Here is a 27749-nt window from a genome sequence, read left to right as displayed (position 1 = left end):
CGAAACTGCTGATAAACAACTCTCTAGTTGCAACAGCTAAGTTCTACTTATACACAAACTTCAAATGCTGAACCAAATTATAGGATATATGAGGTGACTTTCAGTAAGCAGCAAGAAATCACAGCTGGTCAGAGGACCAGGAAGACCTGTGGAAGAGCAGTGGGGCATCTAGCAGCTCTGAATCACTCTGTGATTGCATTTGCTGCATCTGTGTTGAAGAGTTGCCACACTGCCAGGAGAAGGAAAGTACTTTATCAGCACTTAAACCAATGCAAGATGAAGACTGATGTGCCTGGATGGGGGACTGCTAGGTAAAAAGTAACAAGGAGAACAATGAAAATAAGCCATAGAATGCTGCAATTACCTACTTCTTTTCAACATTCTGGTCAACCCCTGGATACAAGGGTCATGCTCTGCAAGAATCACATCCTTTCATTTCAAATAGTGCAGAGTCTGGGCCAGAGACACTGATTTTCTGTTGCTATTGCTTCCAGGTTTTGTGCTGAGAAGGGGAAAATGCTGACTTTCTAACCTGTCAAAATCTGCAGTGTGGCATTTCAGACAGGAATGAGAATCACAGCAAGTCTGCCTGCCAGCCCTGCTGAGATGCATGCTGAATAAGAGACTTGGGGACTCTATCACACTGAACCATGTCTGGCTGCCTGACCTCTCTTTGCTGGTGAGGATTGACCCCAGCTGAACCTTACATGAGAATAAAAAGAAAAAAAAAATTTAAAAATACAATTTTATGAAGAGCAGACAGTCATTCCTTTGAATGAGCGGATCTATGTAATATGGTATTAGAGGCTGTCTTATCAAGAATTATATACAAATCAGCTTGACACTGTTCAGGTTTGACAGTCCTGTGTTAAAATTACAGCAACACACACACAATAGCAGTATTACCAATCATAAACAAAGCATTTGCTGCCACAAATGTGGACACAGTGATTAATGCATGTACTATAACAACCCTCAGCAAAGAAAACACAAGTAAAATTTGTTCAGAAAGCAGTCTGCGGAGTAGAGAGAATTGCTGTAGTCACGTTCTTTGCTTTCCCAATGCCAATACTTTCTCTTAACTATGTGTCTGTTTCTTTTTCACACAGCCACCAGGCCAGAAAAGATCAGGAAGTGTTACTGAGCACAGCTTGTGAATTTGACAACTTGTGGCCCTGATCTTTTTGCCAGTTTGAAGTTCATAGCTGCTTGCTTCTACTACCTTTAATTACTACGATGCAGCCTGCATGGAAATTCCTGGGCCTGGCTTCTTTTATTGCAGCCACCTTCTTTGCTAGTTTTGCTTCATTTTCCCACTCTCCCCTTTATTGCTACTTACTCAAAGGGGTCGCTGGGATCAGCTCTCTGGAGCTCAGGAGGAATCGGGATTCTTTTGTAGTACATTTCCCAGTCAAAAGCTCCTCGCATGGCATCCCCTGCCTGTGCCTCGTAGCCAAAATGATTGTGGTCAATGACATCGATCATAGGACACACGATGGTTTTGTGGTTTAGTGCAATCTGGTCTGAAAAATGAAAGTAGAAAATAGGAAATGGCATGTCTAGTCAAGCCATCTGTCATATTACTGCAAAGCGAATCCCACAGGTTTTTTGATGTTTGAAGATCGGTTGCTTCGTTTCCTGTGGACCCCACAACATTTCATTTTTCAAATCTGTATCAAGCCTTTGTCTAAGAGGACTTAATGCAGTTGGGCAATGATTAGAAGCATTTACAGTTCTTTAAAGGGAGGCATATCCCTCAGAGACCCACAGGAGTCCAGTCATCTGTATCTCTGTCACTTTGCTACTCTAAGCTGTCCCCAATCTGTCAGCTATGCAACAAGCCAGCGAGCAAAATGTAAAAATACTCCTTCAGCTGTGGGGAGTGTATATGGCAGGCTCCTGTGAAAGAGATTCATGTTCCCAAATGCAAATTTCAGACTTTGCAACCATTCAGCCCCTGCTCTGTAGCACTGGTGAACATCAGCTCCGAGATCAAAAGCTAAAATTAAAGGCAAATTCCAACACAAGGAACAAAATAGGGCTGCCGTCCTTTTTGTGCCTTTCTTGGCAGTACAGAGAAAGCCTTAGAGCATTATTCTTACTCACCTGTTTTATAAAGAAGGGGGTTTCAGTTGACTTAAAAAAAAAAAATGAAGCTTTGAGACTAAATCAAATTCCCGTCTCTAATATAAAAGCAGTGTGGGCCTGAGTCTGTCTTTGGAGAATCCTACTGCTTAATCCCTTAGAGCTTCCCAGAAAAGAAATAAAAGGAAAGAAGATATGCCAACTGCAAGAATTAGGCAGAAGAATCATGTTTTGAAGTGAGGAAGCACACGAAAACTTTGTAGCTGCACTTGAATGAAAAAGAACAGCAGAAAAATTATCCGTGAAACCTTGAAAAAACAAGGTCTCAACATTGTAACTGTAGTAAAGCTTTTTCTCCAAATGATATCCTAGATTCTCTACAAAATGTAATATATTTTCTAAGCCTACGTGATTTTTTTTTAATAAGAATTAGATTTCACTAGTGCTTGGAAATATCCTAGAAAAGCCCCCAAATATCAGAGGGAGGAATGTATAACGAACACTTAGATATTAAGGCAAGAAATATTAGCATGATTATTACCAATGTGGACCTTGTTTCCCTGTTTATGAAGGACTGAAATGAAAATTTTATATATATATATGTTTTAGCAAAACTTTTGTCGCTTTTATATTTATTCTCAATTATTATTAAGAGACTGTCCAAATGGGGAAACAGCACTGACTGCTAGTGAGAAATTGCTACACCTGGGAGATTTACATCCTAAATCTTGAACAGCGAAATAAATTTAAAGTGCAGCTCTCACAATATTCTAGGGAACTCTTCTGAGAGATAATGGCTGCATTACTGTTGCAACTGCCAAATATAATTACATTCACTGATATACTATGTAGTGCTATCTGTAATCATCATGTAAGGTCATTTTTATATGATCTCTTTCCTGTGATGGTCCTGCTAATAATTACAGGGCTTATGATAATCTATCTCTGATCCTTGCTTTGTGAGCAGATTGGAAGTGAGAAATTAAACGGGGTTGATTTGGCTGGTGTGGGTAAAAGGTAGATCATAATGCATACACATCTTTTTCCCTTTAACAGTTGCTGCCTTTAAATAGGTTGAAGGATTGGAAACAAGCAAAGACAGCCAGTGATACAACTGTTTGAGCAGTGCTCCAATTCAAACTCCATCTTTCTCCCTACAGGTCTGCAAGACTTTTGCAAGTAGGATGGTGCTAACATGCCTGATCAATGAGGAACCATAGCAAAATCTGGACATTTGAGGAAAGTAGGATGTTAAATTACATATCAGTGCACACCAAAAGGCAAAGTAATCAAACTTTCAGCCTTAGTGTTTCTTCCAGTATGCCTGAAATAATGAATTTTACATACAGGCTTTAAAGGCTTAAACGTAGCCTTAATATGAATTCAGGACACAGATAAAAGTGCTGCAGGAGCAAGCTTATGTTCCCTGAGAGTACTGGTATCATAGCTTTACAGATGTGAACATGCTGCTGCCTTTGCCACCAACTGCTCTCTATCCCAACTACTCCTAACGTAAGACATGCTTGCATCTTCCAGCTGGTTTGCCCCTCAGTTTCTTACTTCAAGCCCATGACAACTGATTTTTGCACTACACTGGACTCAACTACAGCAGCTGGAGTCCAAATTACAGTTCTCCTTCAGCTGACTTCACACTACTGAGAAGTGATACCAACCAGCTGTGTTTGCCAACATTTTTACATGGCTACAGCTGCCTGCTTGGTGACCAGCAGGCAAAACTCCCTGCGATCTCAGTCTTGGAGTGGCTGATCTCAGTTTAGAATGCCATTTAAGCTAACCAAATAAACTAAATAAAGCTTAGAAAAGTAAAGAAAAGCCATTTTGCAGCCATTTTAAGAAAAAAATAAGGGCTGTAACTAAAATGAATATATTTTTTTCCCCACAGAAAATACCTATCATTGAGTTATTTTAATATCTTACAAGTACTGAAGCAACTCAGTGTTCCTATGGTCTAAAAAGTGATAGTCAATTCTAAAAATGTAAGCCAGATGCCTAAATAACTTTGAGAACTGTCTTTAAGTGATTTTTTTTTTTCTTTTTCCTTCTGTCTTTTATCATGCAAGGACTGACTTTGAGAAGAACTGCCACTACTGTGGAGCAGTACAAGTTATTGCAAATATCTATCTATATTTATCAGCTTTACTATTATTAGTTCCTAACCATCTAATGGTTTTGAGAAAATCTCCTCTTCCCTTTGGGGAAAGAGGGTATAAGGCGTTCTTACATTGAGTGTTCATTCACTATTTGCCCTCCCTCATGTAAAGCTTGTATTCTTTTCTTCAAAATCAAGTCTACTGCACATGGGCTCCTTTGTTCCACTAGATTACTTCCCAGATCCTCTGTCTGGTTTGCTAAGGGTATTTCCCCTGAAAACAGACTGAGAAAGATGCTGTTGCACTTGAGAATTGGATAGAACAGGGTCTTGGTCCCCTTCTATCATCTTTTCATATTTCTATCTCAAGGTTGAGGATTGAGATCATCAGTGCAACATGCCTGTGAACCTAGTTGCTATTATGAATTCTTTGTGGCCATTTTGTTTAGCATTATTTATTTGGTGAAACCCAGCTAGATGTATCTTTGCTTTACACAAGAAAACAGGAAAAGGAACTGTTTTTGCAATTTGCAATTTTCCCACATCTAAGCTAGCAAAATACAAGGGTTAAATATCATCTGCAACAACTTAGCAAAAGATTTCAGCAGACAAGAGCGACAATCTTCCTGATTTTTTTTTTTTACATTAATAGTGATGTACTGTGCACTTTGGGGAAAAATCAGAAGGTAAAGGAAGTATATGTGCACTGCAGGGTGTTGAACGGCTATCTGTCAGGGCTGTCTGTGGAAGGAGCATTGAAACTCACATTTCTCTCTGCTCCTTTATGCCATTTGGGCTTTGCATGAAGACAGCGAAGTTACTGCTAAAAACACTGATCTTGTGACTACGGGCAGTATGGTAACAAATGGAGAGAGTATAAATTGATGTGGAAGCTAGAAATGATGTAAATTTGGAATTTTGTAATTATCCTTCTACTGATCTGAAGAAAAACAGTTAATATTTCTGTTTTTTGGTCTCAAGTGATTGTTCATTAGCAGAACAATGCCTCCCCTTGGCTGTAACTGTTTATTGGCTTATCATATGGGCTACAAACAAGATTCAAGAAACAATGACCACTAGGTGATGAAACGCTTTCCTGTCATACCATTATGACATATTCTTGTAATTAATATAAATTTCCTTTATAACAAATTCAGAAGTTTTATTTAGCTTTGCTAGCAGAAAGCACTCATTTTCATAAACTTTGCATGTAATCAGGAGGGCAGAAGAGTGGACATTGTTTCCTAAGTGAAATCCCAGACTACAACAATTGATTCTTTCCATTTCTTTGACTAATGGAGCTTTGCTGGGTGCAGCTGGAATCCAGCAAAGCAGTCAATAGCTAATCATTCTCTCTGAGCTTTCTATTGTGAATGTGTTGTTATTGGATTTAACTCTGAAGTCCTAGATACATTTGCAGTGAAAGCTATTTTAATGGAATGTAGAAGCCTAGGAAGGAGTATGAAAAATGCATAACAAAAGTTTTCAGGTGTATGGTAAAGGCATAGCACAATACTAGATTTAGTAGTCTATTTAGTAGTAGTAATAACACAATAAAATGTAACTCTAATGTAACTCTGATAGGCCAAAGTGTCACTTCTAAATCTCACTAGTTCTTTGGTTGCAAAAAAAAAACCAAAACATAAATTGGAGCTGCTCGGGTTTCTCTGAGTTGTCTCTCATATTGCTTCTTCAGACACTGCAGTGCAGCTCCAAACGCTTCTGCACATTTTATGTCCTTATGGTGAGCTGTGGCCTGGATTGCTTAAACTGTGCTATACGCTCTACTTTTAACGGCTGATGAAAACTCAGACACTTACTAAGCAGGGGAGGCAGCCAATTCACGTTGACTTCGCAATGGGAATCCAGAAATGTCAAGACTTCTCCTCTAGCCAGCGAGGCTCCTAACAGTCTGGTCCGAATGAGCCCTTCTCGTTTCTTGGTACGTACAATCCTCACTTTGGCAAAACGGACCATGTATTCCTCCAGCTTCTCTTTTAAATGTTCTAGAAAGAAGGGCAAAAAAAGCGTCAGTTGTGCCAAGACTGGAGGAGCCAACAGAAGGACAGGTTGGCATACAACCTGCAAGCTTATCCATTTCCATCTCTTGTTTTTTCAAGACCTCCAAAATCTGCCACAAATCCTCTCTGAGACGGTTCAGAAAGTGCAAATGCTGTGTTTTATCACCCAGAGGAAGACACTGACTCTCTGGACCTTTTGCTGCAGTTGCTACTGGCAACCTGCCATCTGCTATATATTCATGACCAAAACAACTGCAGGATATTCATGCATCCTCTGGTTCCCACAGCCCAAGGCCACACAAAAATTCTGGCATACTGTTTTACAGAAAGTGTCTGTTCCAAGTGGACTTGCTATTATCAACTAAGTACTATTATCAAGAAATGAACATAGAAATCAATTTTTAAAAAGTAAGCATTAAACTAGCACAATTAGATTGTTTTATTAATGGGGAGGGAACCAGACATGCAGATCTTAAAAGTTGGATACCTGCATGAAGTAAATGGGCAGCTAATAAAATTAGGCTCCAAATGTACAGCAGTCGATGTATTTCTTATCTGCATAATCTGGCTTTGCTTGTGTCACAAAACAGCACTTTAGGGAACCTTCTCTATTCTAAGTGAAAACACACACTGAAACCACAAAAACCAAAACCAACTACCACCAAAGAAATCAGACCTTAAATTTTTAGCTCTTCCTAAATGCATCTGCAACAGATACACTGATCTTTTGCCTTTGATGCAACACCTCAGCTTCTCAGATTCATTGCTTTGCAAGAATTTGATAACTTCTCTTGGCAAGGAAAGAGGGAGAAAAAAGGTTGGTCTCCATTATCAATAACATGGCAAGATGCCACAGTAAGTGATACTAGGAGTTGTAAGCTAAATCTCACTGATACAATTTTGCTACGTTACGATTGCCTCTTGTATCAGCTCTCTATTCTTTGGACTTGTATGGTCAGTACAGGCCTTGATCCTGACCTTACATCACAACTGATTGCAATAAGTTTGTTACAGACTACTAGAAAGTACTTTAGCAATGCCCTCAAGTGTATGTATGCATAGATTTAAAGGAAACAAGCAAACAAGACACAGCTCAGAGAATACAGGATATTGTGTTCAAATAAAATTAAGCTCCACAGAAACAGCTTCCTGCACATACACCTCCTTTTGTCTCTGCCCCTTACTTCCTAGCTGATCAACATGCAAGACTTTCTAAATGTACCTGTGGAATAAGAAGTAGTAGAAAACACTGAATTGTCAATGAATTGCTAGCAAACCTGAAGCAGCACAGACAGTTTACATGTGTTTAGTAGGGCAGCATTGCATAGAATATTTCTTAATGGATTAATCTCGTTGCACTCTGACACTGATGAGGGAGAGGTCTGAGATTTGACAAAAGCAGCTTGCAAGGATTACAGACGGTTGGGGCATTGGAAGGGAGAAACTCAACTTTGGAAAGGCTTTGGAGGCCTGCAAGTCATGACAGTGGTTCCCATGAGAAGTATTAGATCAAGCAGTAAACAGAAGTGTGGTAAGTCTCCTGGGGTCATTGTGAAAAAACTGAGAAATATGATGAGGCCAGGTATTAGACAAAAAATAAGGAATGACATTCAAATAAAAATCAAATGGTTTTGACTCCTACAGTATGGCTGAATGGAGAATTCCCAGGTTTTCATTTTGAAAAGAGGTATCCCTTTTTTTCATCCCTATTTGCTACATACATTTCTCAATAAAAGCCAACACAATCCTGCAGCAGTAATGATGACAAGAGTTGTACTGTGTCTTTGAATGATAATCTCTATCTGCCCAACCACATCTACATGACAAGGGCTGCATGCCACTCAGACTCGTTATAGGTACCAGCTATTCAGTATCATGACTGGCCTGAGGTTAAATCAGGTTTTAGATCATTTTGTGCCTGTGTACAGGATTGCCTAAAGCGTGCATTTATCGACCTGTTTTCCTGTTTTTATGAGCTCCACTGAGGCTATTCCCATAGTGCAGGAATACAGAAGAAGGGAAATAGACCTTAAAAACAAAGATACAAAGAGTCCTTACAGGAAATACAAGATAGACTGTTAGGGCTGTCAATCATAGAATCACAGAATGGCCTGGGTCGAGTTTCAACCCCCGTGCTACGCGCAGGCTCACCAACCATCAGACCAAACTGCCCAAAGCCACATCCAACTTGTTCTTAATTGCATCGTTTTATGGCCATGAAAAATGAAACAGTTTTAAATTGACAGGATATTACATATTTCCAAAGATCAAATCTCATCTCTTAGATACCGTGTCTTCTTTTACTCCTGAGACACCGTGCAAATTTCTGTAGTACCTAAGGTCATGTAAACCCTCCCCTTTGATCTTTTCCATCCACAAGTCTGAAGTTCCATCCACACTGCTATATCATGCAAAATTAGTTATTCAGCTATATAAACAGAATAGAGACTAATAATATAAATTTGATTTGTAATATGATTTGGTTGAGCTCAGACACAACTAGTGACAAACTTCATGAAATCAATGATCGTTCATAATCTTCCTTCACTGATTCCTTGCAAACTCTGGAAAAGTGGCCTCTCACGCTTTTATTATTTTTATTTTTTTATTTTCTACTTTGCTGAAATAATAGTCAAAATTCTGTACAGCAAACACCACCTTCCTTCCTTTCCTTCAAATATCTATTCACACATTTCAGACGGAACGCCATTTGGTTTGTGAAGAATGGCATTAAAACACCTAGCACATCTTCTGAAATCAAAATCACACGTACCAACGTTGTTTTCATCTACTCAGTCCCATAACTGATTTTTTTTTTTTTTTGTATTATGGTTCAGAGAAAAACCCATAAATTAGCTGAAGTATAAAAACAAAAATTCATATCTTATTCATGCTGAATTTTAAATACATTCTCATTTAGACATATTTGGAAGTAATCAGGACAAAAACAAAACGAAGAGTTAATTTTGATAAAGCATAGACAAGTGACCTTGAAAAAAAGACCATGTCTATGCACAAAGGGAAGTATATACATTATTAGAGGTAAGACCTAGATAAAGTATCTACATGTGTTAAAACAATGACGCTAATAATATTCTAACAATAAATCACAACAGAAAGATATGCCTATTACAGTATCTTATCTATTTTTAGCTATGAGATTTGGTCAAGAAGGAAATTTGGGAAAGTTATTTTGGAAAAATATGAAGTATTTAAGTTCAATAGCCAACAGTAACATTCTCTGTTCCGAGAATGAACACATAGTGGAGAAAAAATGTCCCTTTTGGACATACAAGTAATGATAAATATATTTTTAAACCTAATATGAAAGAACTCTCACACTGTATTTTCCCTTGTAATGTATTGTGTCACTATCTAGTTCTAATCTTACCAGTCTCTGATACCATAAACAAACACAGAATAACAGCCAGTAGCAGTAAGCAAGTAGAACCACAGAATCCTTAGGGTTGGAAGGGACATTTAAAGGTCATTTAGTCCAACTCCCCTGCAGCTCCAGAGCCTCATTCAGCCTGACCTTGAATGTCTCCAGGGATGGGAACTTTCACCACATCACTGAGAAATCTGTGCCACTGCCTCACCACCCTCACTGTAAAAGGCTTTTCCTTATGCCCAACCTAAATCTCTCTTCTTTTAATTTGAAACCATTTCCCCTTGCTCTGTCACCAAAGAACCTGCTCAAGAGCCTGTCCTCTTTTTTCTCTACAGCCCCCCTTCAGATACTGAAATACCACTCTTAGGTCTCCTTGAAGCATCTGGATGCAGTTCTCCAGGTGAGGTATCAGCACAGAGTAGAGGGGCAGGATCACCTCTCTCAACCTGCTGTCCATGCTTCTTTTGATGCAGCCCAGGATACAGCTGGCTTTCTGGCCAGCACACTGCTGGCTCATGCCCAGCTTGCTATCTACCAGTACACCAGATCCTTTCTGGCAGGGCTGTAATCTATCCTTTCATCCCTCGGCTTGCACTGACAGTAGGGATTGCCACCGCCCAGGTGCAAGACCTTGCACTTGGCTTTGTTGCATGAGGTTCTCCTGGGCCCACTGCTCAGCCTGTCTAGGTCTCTCTGGATGACATCCCCTGTGGCCACAGCACACAGATTGGTATCATCTGTGAACTTCCTGAGGGCGTACTTCATCCCACTGTTGATGTCACTGATAAAGACATTAAAGAGCATTGGTGTCAGTCCTGACCCCTAGTGGTAATCAGCCATAAAAAAAAAAAGTGGTATTTTATTTTGTGTAGAGAAATTTTAAAACATATCCTTCATGTTCAGTTATTCACCAGGTACTCCTGCATTGCTCAATTTACATGAAACTCTATTTAATGGTCATGTAGCAGTCAGCAGCTGGCTTAAGAGTCAGCTACCTACTAGAAGAGCCAGGGATGCTTCAGTGAATACAATACCTGGCAATCTCACAGTTCAAGTATTATTTAAAACAGATCAGAGAAGACTTTATAATTCCCTGTATGACAATAAATTTGACTAACGAATTATTTTGACAGTATTTATCATGATGTACAAATGTTGATTAAACTCATTTTTATCCCCAAAATAACAAAATAAACTGTCCCGTTTCACAGCACTCCAAAGATTTCCTTCTTAGAAGAAAAAAAAAAAAGTATTCTTTTTTTTTTTCTTCTGATCATACTGTTTTGCTAATATTATCTCCAGAAGAAGCATCTCACACACAAAACCTATGCATTGTACACACATTTAGAAGCAAATAATCTCAGGTGCCCAAATAAACGTGCATCAATCAATGTCAGAGCAAAACTATAATTCTAAAGAAATCTTCTGAAAGAAGTTATAATAAAGTGCATGAAATTAAAAGAGGCATGAAATAAAATGGCCTTTAAATCTTCAGAAGACAACACATTAAGCCCATTTACTACCAAAGGAATCAGTTCACGAAAGCTTACCATGATAATAAAACAAGGAGGTAGGATGGTTTCATTTATATGCTGTAATATTACATAAATTTCACTTACAGAGTTAGGCATAAGAGAGAAGCCAGTATTTAAATTCTACAGTGTGCTATAAATGATGCACTTTGGATATAAAGAAGCCAAAACTCCTGTCACTAGATGTGGGGTATAAATGTCTAATTTGTAATTTAAAGGAAAATACATCACACTTTTTCTTCACAGTGTTGATCAAATGTACCCATGAATCATATGTTTGACACATGCCAGGCACCTGCCAGGCCAAGAGTTGGCACAGGTGGTGACAAATGAAGAATAATGCACAGGCAGGAGGTTTACAGGCTGTCACTGCTATGACAAGTGATGATAAAGGGCAACATTAGGTCTCCTCCAGTAATAATCTGTAAACAGATTCTCCATTGTAATTACTTTGTGTGGATCTACTCTGTCTTCATTTAAACTCTGGAGAAAATTTTCTCAATGAGTATCAGAGTCAGAATTGCCTGATCAAAGTAACTGAAACTCTACTCAAGCAGAGCACTGAGTTACTTAATTTGGTGCCCAAAGATATATTAGAAATTAAAGTTCTGCCTTTGTCAAGAAAAAAAATCATAGCAATAAAAAGTACAAATGTAATTCTTCTCTCCTGTTGTGCTGTATACAAGGAACATTTCATCATCACACCAGTACCCCTTGGCAACATGTGCTGTGTGACAAGCAATGTTCCTTCAAAGTTATTGAGAAGATGGGAACAGAGACTTAAAAGATGATGTGAAAACTGAAGCTGTTTTTCAGGGCTTTCTTGACTGCAGTAAGGATCATGAAAGAAAAAAGAAATACAAAGAAAAAGTCTTTCCTTATGTACCCTCTTCTGGACAGTCCGGTAGTTCCAATCAGATCCACACCTGTAACACAGCTAATTCTCACTTTCATTGTACCTTCTATTTCTGCCCAAAAGTTCAGACAATTTGTTATAGTACGGTCCTAAGTTATCAATTAATTATGTTCATAGGATCATAGAAGCACAGAATGGCTCAAGTTGGAGGGGGCTTTCTTTCCTCCAGGCTGAACAATCCCAACTCCCTCAATCTTTCTTCTTAAAAGAGGTGCTCCAAACCTTTTGCTATCTTCACGGCCTTCCTCCACACCCACTCCAACAATCACATCATTCTTATACTGAAGGCCCTAGGTTGAGACACAGAACTCCAGGTGGGGACTCACAAGGGCAGAATAGGGAGGGACCATCACCTCCCTCTCCCTGCTGGCCACACTGATGCAGCCCAGGATACTGTTAGCTAACAGCACACTGCTGGTTCACATCTAGTTTTTCATCCATCAGAACCCCCAAGTCCTTCTCTGCAGGGCTGCTCTCTAGAAATTCTCCAAGTCTGTACTCATAATTGGGATTGCAAGACCTTGCAGTAGGCCTTGTTACTCACTGCGATTCTGGTGTGCTCACTTTTTGAGCATGTGAAGAACCCTGTGGATGGTGTACCTCCCTTCTACTGTGTCAACTGCACCACTCAGGTTGATTCCATCAGCAAATCTGCAGAGGGTGAACTTAGTCCCACTGTCTATGTCATTGATCAAAATGTTGAAAAGCACCAGTCCCAAGACAAACCTCTGGGGGGCATCACTTGTGACCAGCCTCCACCTGGACACAGAGTCACTGACAACAACTCTCTGGCTATGATCACCCAGTCAATTATTTATTTGTTGAAATGTCAAGCCTTCAGATTCATATCTGTCCAATTTAGTAATAAGGATGTGGTGTGGAAGTATGTCAAATGTACAAGTCCATGTAGACAACATCAGCTGCCCTTCCTTTGTTCACTGATGCCTTCACTCCTTCACAGAAGGACACCAGATTGGTCAGACATGATCTGCCCTTGGTGAAGCCATGCTGACTGCCTTGGATTGCCTCCACATCTCACATATGCCTTAACAACTCTTTCCAGGAGGATCTACTTCATGATCTTCCCAGGCACAAATGTGAGGCTCACCTTCCTTTAAGTTATTCAGGTCCTCCTTTCTCCCTTTTTTGAATATGAAACTGATGTTTGCCTTTTTCCAGTCAACGGGGATTTCATCTGACAGCTATGAGTTTTCAAGTATGATGGAGAGTAGCTTAGCAACCACATCAGGCAGTTCACTCAGAACAGTGGTATGCATGTCAACTGGCCCCATAGACTTGCACACATTCAGCCTCACGAAGTGGTCTCAGACTTGCTCTGCGTACTCAGAGTAACACTGCTCCTTTGACCCCCCCTTAGAAGTTCAGGGACAATCCACTTACTTAAGATCAGCCAAGAGCCTACAGAACTGCTAAATGCTCTGATAAACAATCTTAATTAAATCTGTTCCTTTTTAACTTATACTTAATGATATATTTTGAGCTGTTCTACCATCTCCAACGTGAACAGTATAAGTTAAACACAAGAGTAACTTACAATGCTGGAAAATGTATGCTGTCCTCTCCCATTACCTCAGCACAGGCATTTGGAAGGAAGCCATGTGGCCAATAACATAGTAGTCAGTAATCTTAGGTCAGTAAAATAATCAAGCGATTATTTCTGTTGATGAAAATTAAAGCAGTCAAATAGCTGTTTTTACATGCAGTGATAATGAGGCCAGTTCAAAAGGTTTTTTTCTCAACTTACTCTCTGGCCAGCAGCAGAAAGCTTTGTCCCCGATATGAACAGCAAAACTTGTAAGTACATTTAAGCAACATAGCTCCCACTGTGAAAAGGATCTCTGTCACCGTACATCCTCTTGAGATGGGAGTATGCTCACAGATAAAGTTAGCAGGCATGCCTTCCATTCCTCTTCTGAGGCTCTGAGCACACATTTTTTCTTGAAATACATCCCCTTAATCTTTTGATGACTGAAATGCTTCTGTCTAGCTTGACAGAAAATACAAAAAGGAAATGTAGAGACCTATTATTATTTTGTTTTCTGCTTTCCAAAACAGTTTCCTTCAGTACCTTGTCATTCTTTTTAGTTTCACTGACTCTGTATACACTAGAATAAACCCAATTCAGCTTACAGAGAGAATATGAGGTGAGCATGTGAATTTGGGTGCACCACCTTTCTTTTCAAAGTTTCCCTTTGAGTTTGTTCCTTATGAGAGTTAGCTGAAAATGCCATCTGGCTGCAGAACTGTTGTCTATAATATACCAAGTCAGTTGCCATGGTTTTCCAGCCAAGTCCTGAAGATGAACAATTCCACTGGTTACCTTTCTGGGTAAGCAAATCCACTGTCACCTACCCTTCTGGTGAATAACTTTTTCCCAGTATTCAAACTGCAACTCCCAAGGCTGCCCTTGGGACTGTTGTCTCTTATTTTATCACCTGCCAGAACTGGGAAGAATTTGGTTCTGCTATCTAAGTAATTCTCATTCAAGCTGTTGTAGGCAACTATTAGATCACCACTAGGTTGTTTTTCTGTCAGACTAAACAAGCACATATTCCTCAGTCTCTTCTCACGGTCACATACTTTTGGCCTATGATTGCATTGCAAGCCCTCTACTAGTGAACTGACCCTAGCTTTTGTTGTGCTACTTGAACTGTAGAGCTCAGAAGTGGATGCAGAATCCCAGATGCACAGAGCATCAACATCAAAAGGGATTACAGTTTCGCCTAATCTGCTTGCTGTAGCTCAGACTTGCTTGCTTTCCTGTTGATCCTCCTCTTGGTCCTATTAACTTACTATCCACTATGACCTTTGCAAGTCCTTTGTAGCACAGTTAGCCAGCTCCCAGCACTACTGGAACATGGATTTATTCATCCAAGTACAGAATCTCATAATATTTATTTTGCTCAGTCCTATAGTCCTGGACAGACACTGTGCTACTTTATGTGTAAACTGCTTTTTTTATTGCAAGGACTAAAACTTAGTAAAGGCTACACATCTTTTTTTCTGCTAGGGGCCCCAGGCCTGGACACAGTACTCCAGCTGGGGCCTCATGAGGGCAAAATAGAAGGGGACAATCACTTCCCTCTCCCTGCTGCCACCTCTCTTTTGATGCAGCCCAGGATAACGTTGGCTTTCTACATGCGGATATTTCTGACAGATAGATTTCTCTGTGTGATCCATAGCCATATAAAAGAAGCTCCAGAACCAGACAGATCCCCTGAGAACTGTTGGATATGGTAAGCCTGACAAAAACTGATAAATGAAAGCAAAATTTAAAACTGTTTGGTATAATAGCAATTAGCTAATAGCAATATCATTTGAGCACTAGACATCTTTTCCACAGCTGACAACAGACTCCCTCATTTGCTGCGTTTGTATCAGCACAGCTCAGAGAAAGTTGGGGATATCTTATTCAAAGACTAAACAATATAGCTGTTTCTTATGGCCTGAAAGCCTCCACAGCAGCAAAACTACCAAACATCCTGTTTTACACATCAAAGTTAAACACCTCTAGGAATTAATCAACGCCCAATGTATTATAGGATTAAAATAGAGGGAACAAGAACACAAATGCTTATTCTACTCCACAATAAACTGTTTTTTGGCTGTACTTGCAGACATGAAAATTAAATATATTCCCCCAAAAGGAAAAGCTCTTGTAAACTAAAATACTTGAAATAATGAGATTTGCTGTTTCTTACGTTTGTGTCTAATTTTAAAGCAATTATCTCTTACGTATTAAGGCTTTTCACAGCCCTATAGTGTCCATCTTCAGAAAAGGCATTTGGAGATGTCTGAAGAAAGCCTACTTCACAGTTGTTTATACATTTGCCTGCATGTATTTTTGAATGTTTCCTCAATCTGTATGTCCTGTATTAAAAATTTTTGGGAAAAAAGTCAGGAAATATATTATCTTTTCAGCTCTGTTTTTGCGCTTGTCAGCTTTGATCTATGGAGGAATAATTTTATTTACTAGAGGAAAGACACATTATATAATGCAACTGCCTTATCCTGCATGAGGAAAGTTGGCTAAGATTGTACAACAAAGCAGTATTAAATGGGAAGTCAAAGTAAATTAGCATGACGTTATTTTTGCTGCAATGTAAATGAAAAAAAACACCTGAAAGTGAGCAAGAAACAGAACCCAATTAATGACTGAATTGGAGATGGTAGATAAAGAAGAACTGAAACACACATTTCTTTCTGCTTGTCCTCCTGCAAACTGTATGGGCAGTGAGCATGAAAAGCACACAGCCCGAAATTAGAGGTAGAAAGAAACCACACAACTCAGACTCAGACACTGAATGCCACTTTGCAGTACATTTCACTCCCTGTGAGAGCTTCACTGGCACCAGCTGCACGGCTCATGGAATCCAACCAGAAGGAAGTTGCTCCCAGCAGAACTTTGGTAGACCCAACATGACATGTACGAGCATGTTTGCAGACACACTTCTCTCTCAGGTGAAGAGGCAGGACAGAGAACAGGTTGCAAAAGCTTTATCTTATTTGCAACTTCCTTCCCTTTCCCTTCCCGACTACCATGGATTGCTGCAGTTGCAATGGCACTTTCTTACACATATACAACAGATGCAATTCGACCTACAGCTCACACAAAATTCTAGACAGCTTAAGTATAGGGTAAGAAAACAAAGGACTGTATGGCAGCCTTTTCAGATCATTCTCTGGACACAATTAGATAGTATAAAACTGTCAAAAAAGGTGACCTTGCTGCATTAAAATTCAATTCCTTTTACCAAGTCTGTTTACTAGGCAGGTATTTATATACAGTAACTTGTCCCCAAGGAAAGCATGTTGTGAAGTTTCTTCCACATTGCAAGGCCAGCCAATTAGAAGAAGGTTATTTTGAAGTGAATCCAGGGAAGTGTAATTTTCTCTGAGATCAATAAACTACTCAGAGAAGCCAGCCTCTTATTTTCAGAATCACACTACTGCATTCTGGCAACATTAATTGTTAATAATTGTAAACAATAACCCGTCAGGCAAAACTTTGGTTTTTAACATTTTCATAACACTGCAAACAGTCTAGCAGATTTTCAGACCTGTCATTACACTGACATTTTCTGTTTTGCCTGAAACTATCTTTGACATATTTTTAGTTCTTCCTCCAAAATATATAACTGGCTTTTACAGGAGATGCTGTTGTCAGAGGGCTGTTTTCTCTCATATCGCTTCTTAACCTCTCAAATGCCAAGGATAGATTTAACCAGAGAACTGTTGAAACACTGCTGTGAGGATGGCACTGACCTTATATTTGCAGAGCCCTTGGGAAGGGCAGAAATTGAAGTCACAACTAAGGTAATTACTTTTTAAGTAGCATCAGACCCTGACACAGCCCCCTACACAAAGCACTTTCATTTCCCAGAGTAATTCTACTGATGCTATTGTAACTTGTTGTGAGACTTAGGCTCGACTAGCATAAGGATACTGGAATATGGCCATCTCCTACATTTCTCTAATTCTTGTCCACTCTGTACCTATCACTCAGGGTCCAACCTTCAGGTTCCTATTCTCAGTTTGGAATTACTCCTTTTCCTCAATAATTCAGCATGTGCTTTTTCCTAGCACATAGTTTTGTTCTTGGAAACAAGAAATGAAATATGCTTTAAAATGGAGATTTCAAAATACAAAACCAAGTTTAGGCAATACTTTACTATTCTTGAAATTTAATATTATATCTGATTACATATCAAAATTTGTCTTTCAGAAAATGCCCTCTCTGATGTAGGAACTGGAGGTCCACGGTACCAAGTTTTACTATGAAGTGGTGAACTGACATAAGATTTGCATTGTTCAGCAAGGTACAGGATGACAACACTCAAGAAGACTTCCTTGCTGTACAGAAAGATACTAAATTCTTAATGTTTCTAATGCTAGAAATAAATTCGTAGCCATTAACTTTTAACTATCTATTTTATTTCCTTATTTGCCACAACATAGCATCTAGCATAAGCAGACATTTCTTTATGGCCGGAATGCAGGTCATTACAGGCTTTAGTGAGTCATGCTTCTAATTATTTGTCGATGCAAGCATTCAGCTCCTTCTCTGGATTACTGCATTCCATCATCCAAACACTTTCTTGTCTGTTACTTTAAGAGTTTTCTATTTCTGAGCTTTGTCTACTGTGGCAATACATCCCTTCTGGTACTTTGATACATCTTAGTCTTTATGGAGCTAGAATAGTAGTTCTCAGTGTTTCACTCATTTATTTTCAAATGTTAGCTATGTTCTTATTATAACCTTTGAGGTCATTACTATGTCATGACGCGCAGGGAAAGAAAATGGAGTTTTTGAGGATCTTTTCAGAAGGCTGCACTCTGTGGGAATTCTCTGATTCCTCATTGGCAAAGAACAGCAATCTGCTTGAGTCATGTTTCTGAGATCAAGTCAGGCAGTCTTCTTTTTTAGAAAAATGATTAATAGTATTTGCAACAATTTCTTTCAAAAATTAGGTGGATTAGTCTTGTACTGAAAGAACTAGATTGCTGTTTGGGTTACATATTTTGAAGTATGAGAATTAATTATGAAAAAGGAAAGCATTCTCTGTTCATGGACTAATGTGCTATGATGATGCTCCTCTAAATAATGAGGCAAACACTGATGCATAATTAGGCATCTCCTAACATCAGAATTAACTATTAATCAAACAATAAACGCCATGTGTTGGTGGTTTTTTTTTTTTTTTTTTTTTTTTTTTTTTTTTTTTTTGGTGGGTAGAGAGTTGGCTTTTTACTTTTTATTTTAAACCAGAAAATAGCAAAAAAATGCGCTGCTGCATAAATCAAGCTTTAGGAGAGGAGACATCAAGTTCTCTTTTATCTTTTTTTTTTCCTCCCATTGTTTTACACATTGAATCAAACTTGTCTTTTCCTGCCTCTCACCTGCCACAGCAGTGTGAATTTAAGATACAGAAAGATAAGCGGAATGCAAAATGAATAGCTAAGATTCAACATTTAAATAAATAAATGAAAAAAATGCTGAATATTGATTAGCAGATCTAATATTACCGCTAGGAGCTTTCACATAATGACAATGGGATTAGGCTCACACTGCTCACATGCTTTTACTCAACTTATTTTGAGTACCCCTCCAGAAACGTCCCTCCTCCATCTTGCCGTCTGCTTTGTAATGTCAGAAGACAGAGGATGTGACATAGTACATCACCTACTAGTTTTCATCTTATGTGTCACAAAGTTTCACACTGATACAGTCATCTCTGGATAGAAGGAATGATGATGGCAGGAACTGTTCGCTCTAAATCGCTTTGGAAAGCTGAGCCTTAGGTGTGAGGTCTCGTTTCTCCTCTGGACAGATGGACACACAAGTCTGAATCTAAGCGTAACAGTTTGCCAGATCTGAACTCTACTCACATAAACTGCTTCCTCCTATCAAATTCTGCACATCCTTCTTAAGTAAAGGGTTAATGGCTTAGTAGCTATCAATTAATCTTCGTTAATTCTTAACTATGATTATTTACCACAGTTTTCTGCCAAAATTAGGTGCATGGCCTTAAAGTGAAAGAACTAGACTACTGTTAGATTTACATATTTCATTGCCACCATGTCTTCTAGCTCTCAGAAAGTGTTGAAATATTTCAAAAACTGGATTGTTTCTATCTTCTTTATCAATTTTACTGATCCTTAAAAATGGACAAAATGCTTTAACTGTGAACACAATTCCTGCAACCTTTATTGCTAAAACTACCATATATGTAGTTCTAATGTAAGATATCAGCATAAAAGGATTAAATATATTTCAAACCTTCTGAACACAGGAAAAACGTCCTTGTCTAAAACTGCATTTAAAGGTACAACAGAAATATATGAACCTAAAAACAAAAGAATCTCATTGTCATTTTAAAACACCTTTAACTTAAAAATTGTGAGTATCTTGTGTGACCAAAGAAACCCCACTGGTTCCACCACAGCTATGTGTTCACATGTATCTTCCCCTCAGTGTGTTCTCTGAACTGAAACTAAGCCATGACAGTGCTTACAGATTGAAGAACATGTCTGGCTTAATTTAAAGCTACCTGAGAACAAGAGCTTTGAATTATTTTTTCCTGTTATGCTTTTGTGTTCTTATTTTCTTGGAAGTAGCTGAAAGAAAACAAGAGCAACAGAAAAATAACAGTTGAGTATATACGAGTTAGCATGGGCAACGCTGAATATAGAAAGACAAAAAAAAAATAACCCAAAGCAACCATCAAACACAAAACAGTAAAGAATACATAAATAAAAGGTAAAATACACGTTGCTACAATGCTCTGAAGTGAATATGACTCCTGTTTGTACCAGACTATCACTCTTCTGAAGAAAATTTAGATTACATTTAGCAATACACCTCTTCATCTGGTTCACTTTGCAGCCTGGATTGAAAGGGAGGGCACGTAACTCATGGACAAATAAAACAAAAATTCAAAAGAGTCTGTTTTCCCAAAGAACACCCAGAAATGTTCAAAAGAAGGAAATAATACTCCACCTGTCTTGCATCTAATACACACTTCAAGTTTTCCCAAAGGAAGCTCTCTCAAGGATAAGAGAACACCTTAACAGGAAATTCTCATCAATACAAAGGCAATGTGGTCCATTTGTTAAGATGACTAGAAAACTCATTAAAGGAGAAAGTTTTGCACAAATATGAATTTTGTTTTCAAGGGAAATAAAGATTTAACCGCTCATTTATATTGCAGTTCTGTAGTCCACTCAGTTTGGCATTACCAAGTGCTAACATTAGGCTTCAGTCTTGATTAAAAATAAAAATAATTTAAAAATTCAGGACATAGGACACCTTACGCTCTTTCTTAAACATACTGTGGCTTGTTATTGTGACCATATCTAAAAGTAAGTAAGAACCATTCTGCAACTTGCTGTTAAATCTGACAGTTATTGTCTGGCTTTCCTAGTTCTAAAATCATAGTTACCAGAGATAAATTGGTGCTTCTTCTATGTTTTTGAACTTAGCAATATTATTTGAATTGTTTTACATTCCATTTTGCTTAGCTCTGTATCAGTTGTGCTGTTCTTCCCTAAGAAAGAAACCACAGCGCCCAGAGGAGTCATGGTGATGCTCTTGGAGGGTGAGTGCAATACCAGGGAAAAAACTAAATAACAGGATGCTGGTTTGCCACTGTTTTAATTGCATTGTTAATGACAATGTAAAATAATAAGATACTCTGTATAAGCACAAATACTGTTCTAATTGCACTACATTGTGTATTTTAGCAATTAAAACACAGGGTAACAATAAAATTCTAGCCCTTGCCTCGACGTGCAAAGGTGATCTCTGGTTTTTGGTAACTAAATTGTGTGTGCAGCAGGATGTTCCTTTTATGATTTTGGAAGGACTGAGAAAAATCAGAAGAACTTCAGTTTCCTTTGAACACGTCTCAGTGACTTTTCTTAATCTCTTGTTCCAATAACCCTACTGTGTGTTTTCCTTTAACAACTACTCCAGCACAACTCGACGGGATATTCTGAAAGCAAGAAAGTCAGGAAGGCAGTATTTCATCTATTCGTCAATGTCAATATAGTTTTTACTTTTAAGAACCTTTGCAGGCTCAGAACACCAGAGCTATCTGTTTCACCAGACAATGGCTTACCATGAGACCGAGGGGTTGTTAGTGAAATGATTCAGTATCTGCCATAAGCCTGAGGCAGCTCTACACACACGAGCAACAGCTTTATGTATTGAGTGAGTTTATGAAAATGTACTTTGCTTTAAACTTAGATCTTCTGAAAAGGACTTTCATATAAGACAGATAATTTGTGAACTATACTGGGAAAACTTCAGGATGCACTGAGGAATATAAGGCAGAATTTACAATGCCAGCTAAGTATTTGGCTTGGCAGAGCAGCATGAGCCTCACTAACCTCAGGCAGGCACAACTTCTCTGAGAGCCGTTCAGGCACTGCAGGACACTAACCCAGTTGCTGTCCCATTTTCTTTCATTTTCTCATTTCAGAGAAGTGGGAAATGCCCTGATATTACTGCCAAGAGAAGCTTTGATAACTGTCAGGGAGGTAGGGAAATTTGGGATGACAATGAGCCATAGATGTATTCTATGGCAGCAGAAGATAGCACAAGGTATTTAAAGCAATGTCAACTAATTACCCCAAGCACTTGATCTTTGTGTATGCACATGAGGATGGAAAATGGCAACAGATGAGAACTTCCCTCCATATGAAGCTCCTGCCTCACACCAGCAACTGGTTAGACAACAAAAGGGAACAAATTACTGCCTCTGTAAAGTGGCTAAAGCCAGTAACAAATATTTCTGCTCTAACTTCAGGCTATTTCTTTTAAGAGATTTTCTAAACCAGCCATCTGTAGGAACTGATAATGACAAATGAATGCATGAAGAGCCTTATTCTAACCCAGTTTCCTGACAGTGCTTGCTGTGAACTAAACCTTGAGATCCAGCCACAGATGTGAAGTGGCTTATCTAAAGTTATTTGCCACCAATTTATCCATCCATGTGGTGAGAAACCACCAAACTGAATTCACCGAAGTAACCTGGAAAACAATATTAGAGAGAAAACTGACACACACAAACAGTCAAATCCTTCAAGATGTTAAATACTCAGAGAAATTAATTATATCCACTGAGAAAATAATTCACTGTTAATAATGTGAATCATTAATTAATAAAATGCACAATTAATAAAACAGATGTTAATACAAGACAGATTTGACAAAATAGTAGGAATCAATTTAACACCATGACTGAGCTGTTTAAAATACTATTTCTGCTATGCTTCAGCCCTTTTACCAAATTAATTGTCAGGCTGTAGGAGCTTTCTTTCAATGAAGCCTGTTTTGTTTGCCTGTTCCTCCAAAAAAACAAGTGTTTTAAACACAGCAGTTTGAAATTACTGTAATTGTGACTCTACTGCTTGAGATTCATTTTATTTCATTCTTCCATAGGTTCATATTTTTTTTTTCCTTCTCCACCTCAACAAAATAAGATTGCATGGGATTTTTAAAGTCAGTCACTTATGCATTCCTATATTTTCACATGCTCTATATTATTGCCATTAGAATTACAGTCACATGACAATAAAACAGTGGGGTGGGCACTGTATTTACTAAAAAGGAAGATATTACTTATTATTTTTCATCATTAAACTCTACAGTTAACCCTCTTTTTATGCTTTAGATTGAAAAAGGTGATTGCCTAAGTAAAAATGGAGAATGGTTACCATTGGTAACTCTGTGAAGCATTCAGCACCAGAATTACTTCATGCATTACATGTTGTGTGAGACATGAGAAAGTGCCTAAAGACTTGGCAGGACCATATTTTTTGATGCATTTAATAATACTCCCACATGAGAGTATTAAAAAAAAAAAAGCTTCCATTGATGTTCTGAATTCTTCTGAATGTGAGACCATGATGAATACACATGCCTTTAAAGAAATGGTTACCTTACTCTGCATTTCTCCTGAAAATCTTCAGCAAGTAATTACCAAAGCACAAATAACTGTACACAGTCATTCCATTCTTGCTGTTATTTCTCTCAGATTTTTCTGCCCACCTGCCACAAAAACTGTTCGCAAAGATTGACTTGTTTCATTATTTTCTTTCTGTTTCAAACATGAACCATTTGAACCATCAAAACAAAGATGACCCAGACTTTGCTGAATGGTATTTAATTTTTTATAAATCATGGTATTCTGCACTTCCTCATTTCACATCATTTACATAGCTTGTCTTCTACTTGGCTGCTTCATTTCCCCATTTATTTGTTATATCAGCACCCCCCCCTGAATCTGAGCTGCCCATCAGGTAAGGCAGAGCTGCAAACTCCAGCTGATGTGACCGCAGATCAGGGCTCAAAGGAAAGCATGGGGCAATATGTCCTACGGCAGCAATTAAATCACTGACTTGGAGAACTGAAAATTTCTCTCCAAGCATAATCTAAATCCTATAAATGTTCTTACTATAATCAAACTGCAAAGGTTGTCTTCAAAAAGACCATAGTTAAAGATCCATGTTCTTTTTCCTTTGTACAATTCATCCCTGCAAGGATAATTTATGAATATATGCTTTAGCAACAATTCCTCGCATTAACAACTTCACACAACTGTGAATTGCACACTTGGGAGAAAGATTTTTCTACATAATCAGAAAATTTTTATGGTTCAGCCACATGGTGCAGAGCATTAGGAAAAAATATGCCATTTATTTCATCTCTATAGATCACTTTGCTTCTTTATCTGAAATGAGAAGAATTAATGGCAGCCAGTCTGATGCTTTCAGGAAAGTTTCCTTGCTTACATTTGTAAGTTTTCATTAAAAGATCTGGGTAAAGTAAGAGAAAATCCTCTAACAAGCTATCAGCACACCAGCTAAGCTCATCACTCAATAATGGCAGAATATTAAAGGTTTTCAAACTTTAAATGTTCTTTGTTAAAAATAAGAGTATTTAAATACTTTAAAAAATATCATTAATAACATGAAAAAAAAGCTTAGCAGGTGAACACTTCAAATGTTCTGATCTCTCTTTCTTTAACAAATTTATTCATAAAAGCTACCCCAAAAAAAGGAATTGGTCAGAATTAGCGAGTAATATGTACCACTTTATAATGACCTAAAGGCAGTGCGCCAGTACTTACAAGTGCTGTAATTCAGATAAGGAGGAGATATACAAGCAAAAAACAGAATTTCAAGTATTGCTATTCATCAACCTGATTGGATTACTATGTTACCAATGACCTGCGCTTTATGATCGTCTTCCCTTGTGAATAAAATGCTTTAGTCATCAGCAGATCCTACAACTCTCATGTTCTTTCCACACTCCATCTGCCTTGCCATGGGCAGTTTGGACTCGTGTACGGCATCTCAATGGGGTGGACAGAATGCACTGCACCGTGTAAAGATCAGCCACACAGACACACGTGCAAGAGAAGATACGCCTACAGACAACAGTTTAGCTCATTTTAAATGGCTGAAATGTTAGAAAAACAAACAAACCATCCACCCAACAAAACACCTTTAGCTGTGCTGGACATAGAGGCTAAGTAAATACAAACTGACAATGTCAGAAGGAAATGAGGCTTGACCAAACACTTCAGGGAGATAAAGACAACGAGGCAGCAGCATCACTGGTAGGTACATTCTTGGGCACTTCCAAAAAAGACTCTATAACTTTTCAAGTAACTTAGGATCACAGAATCACAAGGTTGGAAAGGACTAAAAGATCGTCTAGTCCAACTGTCCTCCCCTTACTAGCTACTACCACAAGCTACTAAGGCCATATCTCGTAGCTACTCATCCAGATGCCTCTTAAACACTGCCAGGACGGCAACTCCACCACTTCTCTGGACAGGCCATTCCAGTGTCTAACCATTCTCTGAGAGAAAAAGCTTTTTTTTTTTTTTTTAATCTTTGAACTTTTGCTCATAAAGGTTTCCAAATATCTGTATGAATCAGCACTTTTTAAACCTTCGTTCTACTGGAAAAATGAGTAAAGAAAGTATTGATCCAGATCTGAACTAGTCTAAGCTTAATAAATTTAGGGTCCCTACTTTGAAGTTTAGACTGATTCCCCAAATTACTGATGTGCACTGAAGACAACTTGTTTGTCTATTTAATAATTTGGGGCACAACCTTCATTATCATGTTTTGCCTTCCACATTAGAAAATTAACTTCCCCAAAAAAAGACCAGAATAAGAGAAACATGCAGTATTGTTTGGCACTATGAATATGTATAATAAGATGGATTATAAATGTTAATATTTTTCCTACTAGAAATTCAATCATAATGTAGGTAGTTAAACACTGATGCAGTATGCACTCTTCCAAGTGGTGAGTTCAAAGACTGATTTATCTGCACATTACATTGAACAAAATTTTCTTTGTTATCTGTGGCAGTTTATTTGGGATTTGAAGCTCATTACAGCTTAACAAGGCAACAAGTACAGAGATCTACTATCTTCTCCTGACCCCCCATCTCAAAAAATAAACTCAGCTCCACAGAGAAACATTTCCCTTTCCAAACATTCAGAATTAGACTAGGTTATGCATGCAATGAGTGGAGTGGCATTGGTAACTTCAGCCATGGTATGGGTCTGGGAACAAGATTGAAAGATTTAGACCTCAGAGGAATGAGCTACGATATTTGAACAATATGTAGGAGAAGCAAATGATGCCAATGAAGAAAAACATACAATGTTAATTAAAATTGTGTAAGGATTTATAGTTACTATAAACCCCTCAACAATAGCAGAAAGAGATAATAACCACATCAGAAAAGTTTATATTTATGCTAGCAACAATCTTTTGCATTAAAAGGCATGATAAAAGCACATAGTTTTGAAAATCTGAAACATTTCCTCAGTACCTTGTTTACATGTAGTCCAGACCAAATACATATGTTGCTATGAACTAGAGTCAAATAACACAAAAAATCTTGTCTTTTAATTTAAACTTTTATACTTTACAACATCACCATATTCCCATTCTGTATAGCAGATCTCTTCACATTAGTAGCTACGTGTTCACCTGTGTGCTACTGCGTTAAAAATGATGTCCAGTTACACCTAACAATGACTTACCAGGGATAAATAAAATATTCATATTTGAGAAAGACTAGTTATACAAGACATTTTCTATCAACATTTTCACAGATGCCCTCAAAATATTTTTACTCGTTAGCTGAGGAATTTCATATCCTCCTGCTCAGGGAAATGATTAGGGACAGTAGGGATTTGAGTCAGATATTGATTGGGCATCATGAAAAATCAACCCTGAGAAGCTCCTTCGATATGTCTATACAATTATTGGTAATTTAAAATACATAGTGTACACAAAATGTCAGGATCTATTAATGCTACTCTGAAAGAGCAGAAATCCAGTATAATTTCTAGTAGGTGAGGAGAGAACTCCTGACGAGCTGAAAAGCAAACTTTACCAACTTCCTACTAGCCATTCTTTCATGCTATGGACAAAGTCTAAAGATAGAAGACAAGATAAAATCAGAAGGCAGAAAGAGAAAGAAAATGGTTAAAGCAGTTGTTGATAACAGTCATTGTGTTCTCTTAATGTAAATTTTTTTGAATGGTACACAAGTAATTTAGCTATTGCATGTCACTCATGGAATGAGAGTCCCTGATGCTTCAGGAAAATGAAGTCTGCGCTGAAATTAACCAGTGTCAGTGTTATGTAGCTGTGTCAGTCTGAGAGCACAGGGGAACCCAGGGCTTGTAGTTCAGGCCAAATCTTTCATTACAGTGGGTGATCTGATACAGCTTTTTGTTTGTTTGTTTGTTTTTGGTGTTTTTTGTTTGTTTGTTTTTGGTGTTTTTGTTTGTTTGTTTGTTTGTTTTTGGTGTTTTTTGTTTGTTTGTTTTTTGTTTTTTGTTTTTGTTTTTGTTTTTTTTCAATTATATCAGCAGGTCTAATGGAAGACATTACCTGATTCACAAATGTAGCTTCCCCAGAAATTAATACCCACTTTCAAAATCTCTGTCTTTGAGGAAGGGCAGCAGCTCCACAGTGGAATGGCAATTTAAGGCAGTAAATAAAAAGCTTTCTCTCCTTATGGAAGTCAGCGGGGTGAACTCAGGTTAGCAGTCTATAACTTCAAGTGATACATGTTCAAGACTTTTAGCAACATGGATTTGCAAAGTGGAAAAAATAAACTAAAAAGAA

General features: G+C 38.2%; 1 protein-coding gene across 8 annotated transcripts in view; it reads right to left on the bottom strand.

Annotated features, from left to right (window-relative positions):
- Positions 1-27749, bottom strand: part of GALNTL6 (polypeptide N-acetylgalactosaminyltransferase like 6) — a 487138-nt gene that overhangs the window by 140377 nt on the left and 319012 nt on the right. For all 8 annotated transcript variants that reach the window (XM_048943578.1, XM_048943577.1, XM_048943579.1 and 5 more), the window contains 2 exons: positions 6016-6201; positions 1340-1523 (listed from right to left, as the gene is read on the bottom strand). In XM_048943578.1, the coding sequence (XP_048799535.1) occupies positions 1340-1523; positions 6016-6201 (370 nt within the window). The remainder of the gene's footprint in view (positions 1-1339; positions 1524-6015; positions 6202-27749) is intronic.

Source organism: Lagopus muta, chromosome 4 (genome assembly GCF_023343835.1).
Source record: "Lagopus muta isolate bLagMut1 chromosome 4, bLagMut1 primary, whole genome shotgun sequence".
In the NCBI taxonomy this organism is placed as follows: Eukaryota; Metazoa; Chordata; class Aves; order Galliformes; family Phasianidae; genus Lagopus; species Lagopus muta.
The sequence above is the reverse complement of the archived record's forward strand: the minus strand, read 5'-3'. Positions and strand labels throughout refer to the sequence as shown.